Source organism: Oreochromis aureus, linkage group 20 (genome assembly GCF_013358895.1).
Source record: "Oreochromis aureus strain Israel breed Guangdong linkage group 20, ZZ_aureus, whole genome shotgun sequence".
In the NCBI taxonomy this organism is placed as follows: Eukaryota; Metazoa; Chordata; class Actinopteri; order Cichliformes; family Cichlidae; genus Oreochromis; species Oreochromis aureus.
The window spans coordinates 17707056-17723035 of record NC_052961.1 but is presented as its reverse complement, the minus strand read 5'-3'; the positions used below and the strand labels follow the sequence as shown (position 1 = coordinate 17723035).

The window sequence follows — 15980 nt, the reverse complement described above, 5'->3', positions numbered from 1 at the left end:
ACTATATGTGACGTAATAAGGCAACTATTTACCAGCTGGTTTTCCACTTAAACGGTGACATCGTATCGGTGTTTCCAGCTTGTTTGTGCGAAAAATAGTAATAGTCCACTGGTGCTTTAATTAAAGACAAAGTTGATTCAGTGCGCTCTTTTCCAGCCTCCTGTGGATTCTTAGTTATATCCTGTGGATAACTCAGCTGATAGCACTTGCCTTTGGTGCTGTGTGTGGAAATAACACTGGTTCAGCAGAGCACACGCATATTGTACAATATGAATAACATTCGTGTAAGGAGAAGAAAGCGGTCTGACGTTTATATATTTATTTTCTGCGCATGGTTCTAAATCCTGATCCAGCTTCCCTTAAATGCAGTTTTGGTTCACAATCCGCCCTGCGCAGAAAGAGAGAGAGGGAGAGCGAGAGAAAGAGCGCTCCTCCTCCTCCTTCGTTCCTCTTCCCACTACTCATCCCGAAAGCCAAGGTAATACGGTCCTCACGGCGGAGTCCTCTCATCATTTCTTCCCTCGCATAATGGAAACTGAATGAAAACAGCTGTGGTACGTCCGTCACCGGTACTTTTCCGCTTCCCCCATCAGCTGTAGTGTGTGTCTACTGTGGTTCTCCTCTTCGCTGAATAACTTCTTTCCTGGTATTTTTCTTTTATTATTATTATTTATTTAATTTTTTTTCCAGACACGCTCCGAGAAATAACCAAAACCTACGACTTGCCATTAAACTGCCCTGGAAGAAGGTCGTGTTTGTGTGGATGGAGAATTTTGAGTCGGTGAGTTCTACATTAATCAGCCACTACAGTCAGCATAAAGCTGCTAATATAGGCCTGCGATGTTTGGTTTCTGTCCTTTTTTTTAGTTCTCAGGCAGTTCGGGAAATGATTCCGCTTTAACATATTGCGTCTTCGGTTAGCCATGAAGACTGATTGGTTCATCAGCGCTATTGATACCGTGGTGAATTTGATCTGAGCGATCGTAAAGTAGTTTGACTGATCTTGAGTAAAATAAAGATGCATCTGCTGCGGGGGGGTTTTCTACTTGAAACTCAACAGGTCCCGACTATTCTGGATCACTTTTAAGGCGACCAAACCCACGGTTCAAAAAAGATGGAGCAGTTTGGGCTGTTTTGCGATGCAGTTATTTTTGCCCGTTTTTAGTTTGTAACCTGTAAAATGCAGTAAACTGTCAAGAGAAGGCTGCTGCTTAACCAGTACCTCTACAGAGGGGGGACTGAGGAATTTAGCCTTGAGAAAGAGGATGCTTATTGCAAGTCAGTAATCACATTAAAGCTCAGTATATGAAATAGAAATACATTTTCTATAAAGGTTTCTCACCTGAGTGCAATGTTTAATTTAATTTTCATTTTATGAAGATATCTTTTGTTACTCCGCTTGCCTGCCTTGTTAGAATTAGTTATGCTGTTTATTTTGTCTACATTGTTTTGTGATGTTCACATCTTTTTATTTCACCGTTTGTCCTTTTTTCCCCCTACATTCTTAAGATTCAAATGTCTCATATTTTCTTCCTTTTTTTCCTGTTTTCTCATCTACTGATCTCACTCTCCTTGCCTGGGAGGATTAAAACAGCACCCATGTGCTACCTATCCTCATACACTCCCTCCTTTTCTTCTCTTTAGCTGGTAAATGAGCTGAAGTCAAGCTGGTTGTGAAGGTGCTCGACTTCTTCCCCCCTACGCCCCAAGCCGGACACAGCATGGCGGCGGGAGTAGCGGCATGGCTTCCCTTTGCCCGGGCAGCAGCCATCGGCTGGATGCCTGTGGCCAATTTGCCCATGCCAGTAGCACCTGCTGAAAAGAACAAAAGGCAGGATGAGCTCATCGTTCTTAATGTGAGTGGACGCCGTTTCCAGACCTGGAGGAACACTCTGGACCGCTATCCAGACACACTGCTGGGCAGCTCAGAGAAGGAATTCTTCTACAATGAGGAGACCAAAGAATACTTCTTTGACCGGGACCCCGACGTGTTCCGTAGTGTGCTCAACTTCTACCGTACAGGCAAGCTCCATTATCCACGCTACGAGTGCATATCTTCCTATGATGAGGAACTGGCTTTCTTTGGCATTGTCCCAGAGATCATCGGTGACTGCTGCTATGAAGAGTACAAGGACAGGAAGAGGGAGAATGCAGAGCGTCTGATGGATGACCAGGAGGACAACAAGGATGCCAAGCTGCCCAATATGACCTTCAGGGAGACCATGTGGCGGGCTTTTGAAAACCCTCACACTTCAACCATGGCCCTTGTCTTCTATTATGTCACTGGTTTCTTCATTGCTGTCTCTGTCATCACCAATGTGGTAGAGACTGTACCCTGTGGCTCAGTGCCCAACCAGAAGGAAGTGCCATGCGGTGAGCGCTACACCGTGGCCTTTTTCTGCATGGACACGGCCTGTGTTATGATCTTCACCGTGGAGTACCTGATGCGCTTGTTTGCTGCACCCAGCCGCTACCGCTTCATGAGATCCGTCATGAGCATCATCGATGTGGTGGCCATCTTACCATACTACATCGGCCTGGTGATGACTGACAACGAGGACGTGAGCGGTGCTTTCGTGACACTCCGTGTTTTCCGCGTGTTCCGTATCTTCAAGTTCTCCCGTCACTCGCAGGGCCTTCGCATCCTGGGCTACACACTGAAGAGCTGTGCCTCGGAGCTGGGCTTCCTCCTCTTCTCCCTCACTATGGCCATAATTATCTTTGCTACCGTCATGTTCTACGCAGAGAAGGGTTCAAGCTCCAGCAAATTCACCAGCATCCCAGCCTCCTTCTGGTACACCATCGTTACTATGACAACGCTCGGGTAAGAGCAGAACAGACACCTCTTTTATCTGGTTGTGAGGGCTCTGTGTGTGTGTGTGTGTGTGTGTGTGTGTGTGTGTGTGTGTGTGTGTGTGTGTGTGTGTGTGTGTGTGTGTGTGTGTGTGTGTGTGTGTGTGTGTGTGTGTGTGTGTGTGTGTGTGTGTGTGTGTAAGGGCACACTCGTAAATGCAAGTACCCGTGAATTTGCAAGTTTGTCTACATGTCTATTTGCACCTGTGTCAGTAAATGTTTGATTATGATTTGACTTGAAATGTCTGCTTGACTTTGTGGCCCAGAAATCTATAACTGCTTTCGAAGTCTGAGTCACCCTTTCCAAGATATCCTTTGCAAACTTTATGCACGATGATAAGAAACTGCAGAGAAAGGGCACTTTTCAGTAGACTTGTCCACTGTATTTTTACTGATGGTATTCTTTTGGGGAAAGAGCAGCCATCAAGATGTTCTCTCTCCATTATGGCTGTGCCATTGCTTGCCTTTTATACGTCACTGATAAGAGGGGGTGAGAGAGAGAGAGAGAGAGAGAGCAAGAAATGTAGAGAGATGGGGAAAGTTGAAAGCATCTTAGTGAGGCAAAGTATTAGATGGGAAATATGGGTGAAAAAACGGCAAACCATTACCGACTTCTCCAACTTGCCCTGTGGTTAGCATCAATGCACTTTCAGAATTAAATGAAACAATGAGAGCCTTCCTCCTCCGCTCTTTGTAAGTTACTAGATGTAGGTCTCGAAGTGCTTTGTGGTTCAAAGACTCTGATGTAAAACATCCGAATGCTTTCTGTTTCCTAAGAATCAAACCAGTGTTTAGGTAGCTGGCAGAGATAATTAATGCTATTAAGAAGTAATTTTAAAAGTCATGAATGTTTCCAGTGTTTGCTGAATGGCTAATTAACCTGCAGTCCAGGGTTGTTGTTACTGTATACACTCAATCATGAATTAGTTTCGATTGATCAAGGTGAACATGCGGAGCACTAGGATGTATTTGTTGGTTTTTGTCACCGTGTATTTCCACCAGTCATTTTAATGGTAGTTAGAGGAACTACACATAGATCGTTAATTTTACAGAGCACAAACGCACAGAGGCACACACACACAGTTATGTGATGCAGCACTATTAGGCCTAATGGTAATGTGTTTTATGAGTGTCCCCTGTTGTGGATGTGTGAGTCAGACTGAGAGGCTGACAAATTGCAGCATCCTGCTAAATGTCAGAGTCATGGAGGCCATAAATGGCTCTGAGCTCATTGCTATAACACACTTGGCACCCTGTCATTGTGCCTTGCCATTCACAATCGGCCCAGAAGATCTGCTGTTGAGCAGATATTTGATTCTGAATCGGATATTTGGTCTACAGACAGACAAATAGCCACTGCACTCTAGAAAATAGAATTACATTTTATTTTATTTTTTCAACATTTTATTTACTGACAAACTATAGGACGTTGTTTGCTGTCACAGCCTCTACCCTCATGCAGTGAGTGCCTGTTGCTTTTCACTTAATGCCAAAGTGTTCTCCTGTTGCTTTTGCTGTACAGCCACTCCCATACATACTCCCATACACTGCAGCCCCAAAGCTAGTGTCCAAGCCCCCTAACACGCAGTATGTGCAACGTCCAGTTGAGCCCGTGTGCAGGTAACCGTATGAAAAATTCACAGCGAGCAAGTGGGCATCAAGTCTCTTGCCTCCTGCACAGTCTACCCAACCCTCGTCAAAACTAAACCTGTTGTGTGCTACATGTGTGAAGAGGCAACTTTGGACAACAACAAGCCCTGAATGTCCCGACGCAGTTTTGGAGTTCAAATGTGAAAACAACTTAGAAGTTATGTGTGTCTGTGTCTGAGTGTGTGTGTCTGTGTGTTTAGACTGGGGGTAGTTATTGAGCTTGGCCTCATCAATAAAACAGGGGCCAGAAGTGGGTGTCAGAGTGACTAATGATGTGGCCCACTGCATCTGCTGACTAATGTAAACCTGCCTGACATTCTAGTCTCTGCTCACAGTTTACGTCATAAAAACACACAGTCACACACACACAGATGTACACTAACCATACACACAAAGGCAACATTTGTCTTGTCTAATTGCATGCATTCATGTTTTATGACAGAGTTTACTTTTTTCGTAGTATAATATAGATAGATAGATCTACTCCACTTACTTGCATTGGAATCTATCGAAAAGTATCAACTGTCTGCTGTACAGCAATTTATAGTCATCTAACTTAATAAGTTGAACACCAGTTACCACAGACAGTACTTTCCTTGACTTCTTGGCTTCCTGTCTAGGAGCCTGAGGGCTTACAGTTGTGCTCTTGAGTGTTTCCTTCTTTGTTCTCCTCCAAGATACACTCATATCATCTTTACTCTCATTTTAATTAAGTGAGCTTTAGCCCTTGTGTTTCTGCTCTGCCTCTTCTTGTCTTGTGCTTTTCTGTGTGCGTGTACATTTGTCAGATTGTTGCATGTCTGATTTTGTGGACATTAGCGCTATGACACACTGCAACAAGGGTGCCCTCCCTGTGTCACTAAGTACATGCAGCCTTTGCCCGCTGTGGCTTTTCGATTGTTTTGTTTATCTGACAATAATCCGGCCTCAATCAGAATCCATAATCCCACTTCAGCGATGGGCAATGAAATACCAGGTGAATATTTTCTGCTATTTTTGCTTGTGCATCTTTCTTAGACAATGCAATTTCTTCAATAACAACCACATGGCAAAGGTGAAGAGAAATAGAGACCAAGCTGTGAAGAGTGGGCCAAAATTAGAAATGGAGAAAATACACAAGCATGCATCTATTTTTTTTGTAGCTAACTATTTTAAATGTATCAAAAGCAGTCTGCAGAGAAGAAGCTTGCAGGGGGCATACTTTTGTATGAACTACTTTTAGTACAAGCAAAGAACATATGATTTTCAACAGTAGACCTAAAAGGCCCCCTGTTCCTTTTGACCGACTGGACAAAAAGAGGTTTAACAACTCAAGTGAGTTAGCAAGCCACCAACTGCCATAGAGCCCTCATATCACTCTATAGCAGGGCTAAAAGGCTTAGCTCAAATCCTGCAAATGAGGCAGACAAGGATGCAAGCAAGCAGGCACACAGTGCTGAGGCTTTAGTTAAATCAGGGACATTTAGGCAATAGGACCTGTGAGGGATTTTGTTCTCTAGGTTGTTAATCAAATTGATTTTGACCTTAGGGTGGTAATAAAATTGAGCATTTGTCATATTTGGTTGAACCTGTATTATAAACTGGAGGAGGCTGAGAGTGCGTTGGTGTGTGTTTGTGAGGGAAACGCTGCAACTCGGCAACAAACCTCAGCTCATCATCGCTCGTCCATCCACACCAACAGAAACCGTGGGGTCCTGGATAAGAATAAAGAAAGAAAACTGAAGTTCATAGTCTCAATGTAATTTCAGACAGGACCTAACACTGATGTTTATTCTTGTGACCAAGTGCTTTAAAGGCTTGTATGGCTTGAATTTTAATTATAGTAAATTACATATCACAGTCAAACCTCTAATAAACTAATAATACAGACGAAAAAGCAATTATAAAAATATACCCAACTTCAAGCTAATGAAATCATGCGAATAAAGTGAAAAACTCATCAACTACTTAATAAAAGATATTTTTGTCTATGATTGTTCTTTTATTTTAAATTAGTATTTTAACCAAAGAAGAATGTGTGAAAATCTGACAGTGAAGATGCCTGCTGATGTGTCGAATCTCCCGAGCTTAACACGAACGTCTCACTCAGCTGTTAAACGTCTAGAGTAAAAACTGGCTTCCATGTTTCTTTCAAATTACAGCGCATGAATTTAAGTGAAGTGAAAAATATTATTTCTTTACAACGGCACCTGTCAAAAGGTGTGATGTGCAGTACTACGCAGCATTTGAACAGCTAGTTGTTGACGTTGATATGATGGAAGCAGTCACAACGGGTAGTGATAGAGGAATCTGTGTGGCTTTGGACCCAATCCAGTTATTGTCAATCACCATCAAAACAAAACTTTACCAAAGTGGTCCAGTGAAGGACAACTCATACACTGGCGATGAGGTCATGAACACCTTTTCCTCACAGGTGTATGTAGAGACTGAGGGCTGGCCCGTATGATCTGAGCGTAGCTGCAGAGGCTAATGTAGCTGCCGTTGAGAGAAAAGTCCACGGTGACCCTCCATGAACAATAACACCTATTATTATTGTTATTGTTGTTATTGGCACATGTGCATAAGAACTACAACGTGGATAAAAATAACAAGTTGCCATGGTCTTTTTTTCTTTTTACATAACATGCACACCTGGTTAGAAGGTGTGCATGTTTTATCTGTACAGTCAGTGTTACCAGGCTCCAATTTATGCATAATTTACTTTAGAGATAACAGCTACAGTACATGGACATAATAATCAGTGCAGATAAGTGAGTATTGATTTGGGTATAATAGAGGAACGTGCCGTCCATTGTTAGTGTTACTAATTACAATTTGAGTGTGTGACTGATGGGATTATGACTAAAAGCCAGCACCTAAATGTGAAGTCATTGACCTGTTGCCCTGAATTCATGAAAGCAGTCAAGGAATTAATTTGGCCACGCAGATTAAGATCCAGATCTGATGGTAACATCTTCTTTTCAGGGTCATGATTATAACTGAGCTGACCTTCACAAGTCTGATATGAAGTTTGCATAGTTTGAATGAAGCTTGATGGGGACAGTTGTCACATACAACTGTGACAACATGCAAACATTTCATCCTCAGTGAAGCAGTGTATCCAGATAGAGTTTTTGAATGCAATCAAAAGAAAATTTACCTATAAAGTCAAGTATTAGCCATTCTTATATTTTTGCTTGTTTTACGTTATTGTATTTTTGCACAACTCTGTTGCTTGAGAAGCTCGCACACAAGAATTTCACTCGCATGTACTGTACCAGTGTACCTGCACATGTGACGTGACAATAAAAGTGATTTGATTTGATTTGATTTTGATTCACCAAAAATATCAACAGTTTTCATCTGAGGAAAACAGGATACCCTTGATCTTAGAAATTATTATTTGGGACAGACAGCTTCAGCTTGACCTACAGTATTAGAAATGATGACAAGTTCATAGTCGAATCAGTGATATTGAGATGCTCTCTCTCGAAGGCAGTGGAGCAACACCAAAGCATCCATCACAGTTGGTATGGGGCTTTTCACCCAAACAGTTGTCTTTTGATCCGTTTCAAAGATGCCTGCTATACTATGGCCAAACAGCCCTGTCGTTAACTCATATGTCCAGAGTGCGTTATTTCAAGAGGCTTATATGCTCAATAATAATGTTAATTGCAATCCCTAATCCAACCTCTTTGACCAACCTCTGGTTTGGACACAGAGGTTGGCAGATCTCTACTGGTCAAATTTGTGCACTTTCATTCTGAGCGTACACTCATACACTTTGAGATCAACAGCTGCAAAAGCAACTCGTGGATCATATGTTTCTTTGGGACTTTGTTTAATAAAAAAAAAAATCTATCCTTGAGTTAAATTTGCTGCTGTAGCCAGTCCTGGTGAAAATCAGTCGTTTAAAACCTATGGCACTTATATATTATTTATCCTATAATACAATCATTTAACAACAATTGAAATGAAAATGACATGATAAATTCCTTGGCAGACACGTAATTTTTTTTCTGAAAGCCTTTGAGAGATCTTTAGAGCTTGGCATAATGACACTAAAGATTTCAACAGCAAACCTACTGACGTCAGGGGTTTAAATAGGGCAGGCTCCAGCTGTCATTAACCTAAAGAATCTGTAATCATCTACGCATTTTAAAGTGTACTGAATATCAGATTGTACTTACTTTTTCACACGTATGTGCTTTTGTATTCATTTAAATTATAAAATGATTACATGATGGCAGTGTACTACAAAATGTAAAAGAAATGTGAAGAGACCACTCAGCTTTTGTGTTATGTAGAGTTATTCTTGTAAACACTTACATGGTATTAAAAGTCATTCGCTGAACCAAAGCAACTTGTTCATCCTTCAGTATCTTTAGTTACTTAATTGAAGATGAATTATTCATTTAATTCAGTAAGAGTGATGATCGTGGTTTTTAAAGGAAAAATATATTGATAGGGACTATACATAGAGTTACTCTAGATGTTTAGATTTACAATCACAGTGTTTGGAGCGTTTCTGGGGCGTTTTTCGGTACTCTGAAGTGACAGTCTAGGCATCGGTTTCAGTCCAGGCAGACATCCACTTAACTAAGAACATGACAGCAGCTATGTTTCTTTATGGTTTAATTATTGCCTTGGTATGATAAGTGCACTGTAAAATTCATGATAAGTGCAAAAGTGCTGCATATTAATGACCAGCACTATGGCCGTAATGACTGCTTTTTGGTACAGCAGATAAAACAAAGGAGTGAGAAGGTAACCCGGGCACACACCCGTGCAGACTCTGTGTAGATTTCCTATAATGAAATATTAAACAAATCTCAGGTATAAATTTAAATATTCATACATCAAATGTAACAATGCAAATAAACCAAACAAGACATCAGCACATACATGTTGCATACCCAGCCAACTCTTTCAGCTAATTTTCTTCACCCAAAACACATTTTATTACAGACTGCAGGTTCTGACTGGCTCGTTTATATTTTGAAGCCCGTGCTTCAATGAACATAAGGTCTTTGATTAAAGATGTTACTTTCTGTCTATATTCTGTAGAGGTTTTATGTGATCTGTAGGTTTTGCACATTCATTTCACGTTTGTGTTTTCCGTTTTTCTTTTTCATAGGAAACAGCTTATAAAGCCAGTAAGGAAAAGGCAATTGGTAGGAATCCAACCATGTTTGCACACTTTACTGGAAAAAGACTGGAAAAACTTTTGATATATTACCGTTTATCAAATGCTTATCAAAAATTATGGTATAATCACTCCTCCTTACTTACATGGTGCATGAAACCCTTATTACCCATTAAAATATAACATAAAGCCAAATCACCCCCTACTAAGATCATGTATGTGTCTACATTCAAATAATGACATGTTTACACTGTAACTGATGTGTTTTGCCCCATGATGAAGGCTTATGTTTAGCATAGTGGGTTCTGCAACTGAGTATACCCTGATAAAGTAATTATGTGTTGCCACGTTTAGTTTTACATCTATGCTGCTGAATTGTAACTATAGTGGACTTATTGTAAAGGTAAATGGTAAATGAAGAAAAATCAGAAGTAATTTTCCAGGGCTGTGGTTTCTAAGTAGGTTACACAGCAATAACGTGCAGAAGTTTCATGTTTCTGCTCATTGTAGTAATATAGCTTACAACCCTCTCAATTATCAGCAGGGAGACGGTGTCCACAGTGGTGTACCAAAGCACAGAGAAAGAGACCACAAATGAAAATTATGAGTTTCACCCTGCAGGATCTTCATAATCACTAACTATAATGTCAAGTGACATTCCTCCTGTATAAATATTCAAATAGCAGGTTGAGTCATGAAAAAAAAATCAATTACTTGCTTTTACCGTACAAACAGCAACAGTAATAGGAAAAAAAGGATCCCGTGGGATTAAATGCAGCATCTGTGTCTTAATAAATAACAGTACCGTGTGTAATGGTAACATTTATGGGACTGAGCTCTTTTGGTATGACAACATCAGTTTTTGAATGATGTCCAAACTCTATACCAAGTCAAATTCCAACTAAAAGGATATATTTCACCAGTATCAATAGTATGAGTAAAGAAACTTAGTTTATAAAAGGAGTCACATAATTTTAATATAGGTTTATTTTTTAATTATAAAAACTGTTAAGAATTATTTTATTTAACAGCATTATCTTATTTACAGAAAGGGGCTTTAAGTGTTACAGGATGTTTAATATATTACTCTTTAAAACACATTGTACATGTTTTGACTCTTTTAAGAAGACTGTTGTGTAAAACAACTATCTATAGCCATTCTGTGAACTTGAGCCAAATGCTGATGTTAGTGTGGTGACATGTAATAACCCAAAGCATGTTTAAATAATACTCTGTTAATGAGGCTATTTTTTTTTTAAGTGTAAGTCACTGTTGCTATTTAGATTCATCCTCTAGAGGCTTTGAATGTGCAAATGTGTTGTTAATACATTAAAATATAGAATAAGAGAGCCGGACTATGAAACATGCATTGATATTGTTATGCACATTAGCAAAATTGCAAGCTTGCTATCTATCTGAAGTTGCAACAGGAGCAAAAAATGTACTTTTTTGTTGGGAACAGTTGATCCAAAAACCTCAATAGAGCTCTAAAGGTAATCATAAACTCTGTATAGGAATAAATAAGAACAGAGTAAACCGTTCAAAAAGAGCAATATACTGGTTAGTGGTGTGTGGGTACCTGCTGCTTGTATTTTGTGTCTGAGGTCAGATAGGTCAATGCTATCCTGGAGTCTGCCTTAAAAAATTGGAAGTGATTCCTCTCAGCCTGCCTGGATTCTTGCTCAGATTCTCCTTTCTTTTTGGCATCAATTTCACCCTCTTTTCATACAGAGGTCTGGATGGTTGCCCATTTTTTGAAAAGTGATATTGAGCACCAAGCCTTTCTAGCTTTTTCAGAAATCCATTTACCTGGCCACCTGTCAGCTAGGGGGTGGGGAATGTTGTGGCCAATGTGACTGTGAAGGGTAATTTACAGGGAGGGTCTTTCAGCAAGGTATTTTATGTATGTACTCTAGTTTGCCGCCGTCTTTTCATCCTCGGCGTGCCGTGCATGAAAATGCTGCCCTGTCATAGGACGCTGTGTCCTGACTAACTTAATCTCGACTAACTGGGCAAAAGTGATTGGAGTGATGCTCAGGGTGTCGAAGCAGGAAAACCGTACGTCACACGTGTGAACATTTCATTATAGGAACGGTCTCTCTCTCCCTCCTTTCCTGTCTCTCTCTCACTGTCTGTCACAGCTGATTGCCTTCAGCAATGGTCCTTCGAAACCTACAACACTTGTGCCCACTCCAATTCAATTACCAGCAGGCTCTCCATGAGGAGCCTGAAAATGAGTTGGTGATTATCAGTTTCCAGGCTGTTTAGCAGCATCCTGGACAGCTGATGGCTGCTGCCCACACCAAGCTCTGAGACTCTTCTTATCATTTCCTGAAACATTAAGACTTCTCTTTGTGATGTACGAGGGACTGGCTGATGCATACAAACTGTTGGGTAGATTGTTTGCCCGTTTCTAACCCCGGCAGTAACACAGCTTTTGGTGACTCCTATGACTTTGGTCCAGACTAAAATAACTATTGGATGGATTGCCATTCATAGTTTATGGTCCCTAGGCAATGAACTGAAGTCACTTTATTATCCTTCAACTTTTCATCTCACTAAATATCTTCCTAACATCTCACATTTCATCAGGCTCACTTGTAATCACGGTAAGCATACTAACATCTAAATTCAGCTGTAGAAATTCTGGGAAAAATAACACTTAAAGACCCTTTAAATCATACAAATTATACTTTGACACATGTGACCCACTGAAAAATCATTCCTAATGCGTGTTTTGATAGCAATCGCCTCCCCCAGCAGGATAATCCATCCTGCTACAGCAAAATAGATAAATTAATTATTTTTTTAAAAAGCTCAAAAGTGAGTTCAGCAATGCAACAAAGAGCCCAAGGTGTTTATCCCGCTTCCTGACTTCCCATATCCCAATTCAATTAAGCATCCATGGGATGTGCCAGACTAAATCCCTGCCACGCGACAACCCACAGGACCTGAAGGATCTGCCATCAGTCTGCCCCAAAGGTCATGTGTACATGCCCTAACAGGTCCCAGCTGGCTTAGTGGTATGAGTGGAACCTGAAAAATAAAAGGAAAATGGTATTGATGTGGTGGATAGATGTAAATACGCTCTTCTCCTTGGTTTCGCTGCACTGCATAAAACAGATTTAAGAAGACAATTACGTGATCACTTGGCTAAGCATTGTTTCTGTTGTTCTATTGGAGTGGCCCTGGATTTAGTTGGCTGTGAGCAAACACTGAATGTAAACAATTATGGATTAGACTGTATTGTGTCTGTTGGTCAGACATACTTATTACTGAGTGGATAATAAGGGCTTAAATGATTGTGAGTGATAGTTCTCCATATATGTAGGCCAAGTTATAGAAATAAATCACTTCTCATTTCCCTGTAGAGATAATGATAAACGAGGTGTGAATACCTCTGAATAATTCCCAGATTTGTAGCCAGGCTTTTGAACAGGTAGACATCATTGTTCCAATTTTTTCCTGGGGTTTTTTGTGCTCTCACTCTTGCACTGGCATATATGAATTTGCTCTCATTCACACACTCCCATTTCTATGTCTTTCTGGGTTTACTGTAATTCATAAACTGTGTTCTGTGCTGATTATCCAGGGTGACAAAAGCAATTGTTCTGCTACACTAAATCTGTGGGGATTAATGCTCGTCTCTGGAGCCGTTCCCTCTGGTTTCGTGTATGTGTGTCTCTGTGTGGGTTGTCTTCTTCTCTCTCCTGTGCTCCGCCCTGTCGGGGTGCACTTACTTTATCCGTTGCCATTTGATTTGGTGAGTTCATTTATTTAAAAAAAATAAAAAGGTACCACTGAGTTAACAATTGAAAATTGTATTTGACCTCTGCTGTGTGCTGCTGTTCTTATGTCAGTACATGGATGCAGGATGTGTCCTTCACAAAGCTATGAATCAACTTTTTTCCCCCCCATCCAGATGTCTTTGGGGGATTACACATGCTAAGGGATTAATCCTGCCATGTGCCATATGACAGCACCAAGCACTGAGAGGAGCACAAAAGTCAAGTCATGGACTAACGCCATTAATAGATTTCAGTAAGCCTTTTTTTGCTTTCAGAGGTTGACTTGTGGCTATATTAATTCAATTCCCAAACCCCTCTTGTAAGTAACCCATCCTCTACCTCTGCGCTCTGTGAGGAGCAAGGCCATGGTCTACTGGCGCTCAATAAGAAGTCTCCTCAAAGGATTTTGACTAGCCTCGTTTCACAGGAGACAATGTGCATTATGTTTTAATCTTATTAGCATTGAATTAACACCGCATCAATGACCTGCTCAAAACAGAGTGCATTTAAGTCCATCCAGCTTTCAGCTGTTATGCAAAACAGATTTAGAAGCACTTCTGAAGGAAAGAGAATCATCAAAGCTATTCGTTACCTCTGGACAACAAATCATGTTGAATGCATCATAAGGAAGCCGCTTTAGCTTTAAAGGGGAGATGGTCCGTAACCTTGGTATCGCACACAAGAACAATATACTTCAATCTTTCACATGAGGGACAATTGAACACGTGCGGTGTGTGCAAATTGATTTTGTTTCTGTGCAGAGGCTCGGTGGATAGGACATAACCTCTTTGTCCAGATGAAGTGTGCTGTGCAGAAGTGGTTCATTCTGGAAATGGGACATAGGAGAGGCCATCTGAGTATGAGGAAAAGTAATCTGCATGTACACCATGCGTATTTGTTAAAAGCTACATGATGTCATAGCATAAAATCAATCCACTGATGAATCATTGAGAATCTAATCTGCAAAAGTGTCCATTTAGAAACTCGAAACTTAATTTATTTTGTTTTGTATAAATCTGGGTATCTTTTTGAAATAATTTTGTAACATAAATCATTTTAGCAAAGATGTCATTTATCTTTACATATGACAAGAAATTTAATTTTACAGGCGAACACTAAAAAGCTCAGTTTCATACTTAATCTTAAATCTTATCTGGCTTTATTGTTCGGCTCTGTTACTGCTTCTCTTTGCCTCTTCATAACACATCTCAAGTCTTTTACTCATCCTATTGCCGTGTCTGTCTCTCTCTGCCTCTCATATTTCATTTCTTTCCACCTACTAGGTAATATCGATATTGTGAAAACAAATTATAAGAAGTCTTCAGACCTCAATTTGTTTTTAAAAGTGGAATATTTCCTTATCGAGTTGTGCATTGCAGTGCCCCACAGTCCATGTGAAGCTTGCATATACTCTCCCTTATTTTCTGTCTCCCTCCCCCTCTCTTCAACACACACACACACACTTTGAACCTGCATTGCTGCAGTGTACAAGCATCCACTCAAACCAGGCTATATTACAATTAATTTGTCAGAGTTTTTGCTCTATGCTCAATAGCCTCGGGCATGTGCAGACACAGCAGGGGAATCCTATCTCCCCAGCATGTTTATGAGGTGAAAGAGAAAACTATCCGCTGTTCATTATTAATATTACAAAAACCAAAGGGATGCTGAGAAGAGGGCTGAAGTATAAGGACAAATACAGCCCACTGGTTTGATCTTTGCTTCTGTACATCCAAACAGCTAGTGCGTAAGATAATCACATTTCAGAGGGTTGTCACATTTCAGAGAGTATACTTGACAATGAGTGGAAAAACACTTGCTGGAGTCTGTACTTCAATAAAGTTAATGCAGAAAATTTCCTCTGCTGCTCTGTTTGGGGGGGGGGGAAACAAAACTGTATATCTTTATGGAGGGTCTTAGTAATAACACAGCAGGGAGAGGAGATATCCAGTGTATTTTAATTTTTTCTTCACTCTTAGATTTTCTGACACTGTGTATTACTCTGAGCAGATTTAAGATTCAGTGGGATAAAAGGATAGAAGTCAGTCAGCCAGCACTGAACTATGAAAAGATGACAACAGAACTTGACTGTCAGTGGCTGCTGAATAACTGCTGTGACTAACATGGGCCACAGAAAATTAATAAAGTAATATTACTATTACTTTTGCTAGCAAGTCCATAAGAATTAATAACCAGGTTGAAAAAATGTGTTTGATGTAAGGGCTGCGTTATCGACCCATGAAAAACAACAGAATTAATCAATTTTTTGACCAACAAAATTTGATAAACTAAGCTGAGCAGTCAGTCTTAGCCTTCATGCTGTGAAGCTGCATTCACTTGTCTTTAACAAAATATCACAGTCAAAATTACTAACAAACAAATGTTTCATAGTAAGTATTGCACTGCCTGCAGTCTTTGTGAATGTTCATGCACACAGTTGACAAGCTCTATGATAGTTTACAGCTCCGCTAGTAATTTAAACATGAATTGATTACAAAAGCTGCATATGGTGGAGCTGACACTTACTGCATTGTAATGACACTGATCATCATTTTAATTTATTT

General features: G+C 40.3%; 1 protein-coding gene across 2 annotated transcripts in view; it reads left to right on the top strand.

Annotated features, from left to right (window-relative positions):
* Positions 1–401: 401 nt before the first annotated feature.
* kcnd3 (potassium voltage-gated channel, Shal-related subfamily, member 3) overlaps positions 402–15980 on the top strand; it is a 106309-nt gene continuing 90730 nt past the window's right edge. The window contains exons 1-3 of one of the 2 annotated variants that reach the window (XM_039603943.1): positions 402–554; positions 691–781; positions 1595–2824. In XM_039603943.1, coding sequence (XP_039459877.1) covers positions 1722–2824 — 1103 coding nt within the window. In that variant the 5' untranslated portion in view covers positions 402–554; positions 691–781; positions 1595–1721. Of the gene's footprint in view, positions 555–598; positions 782–1594; positions 2825–15980 lie in introns of those variants that run through there. The other variant, XM_031753295.2, reaches the window with a different exon arrangement.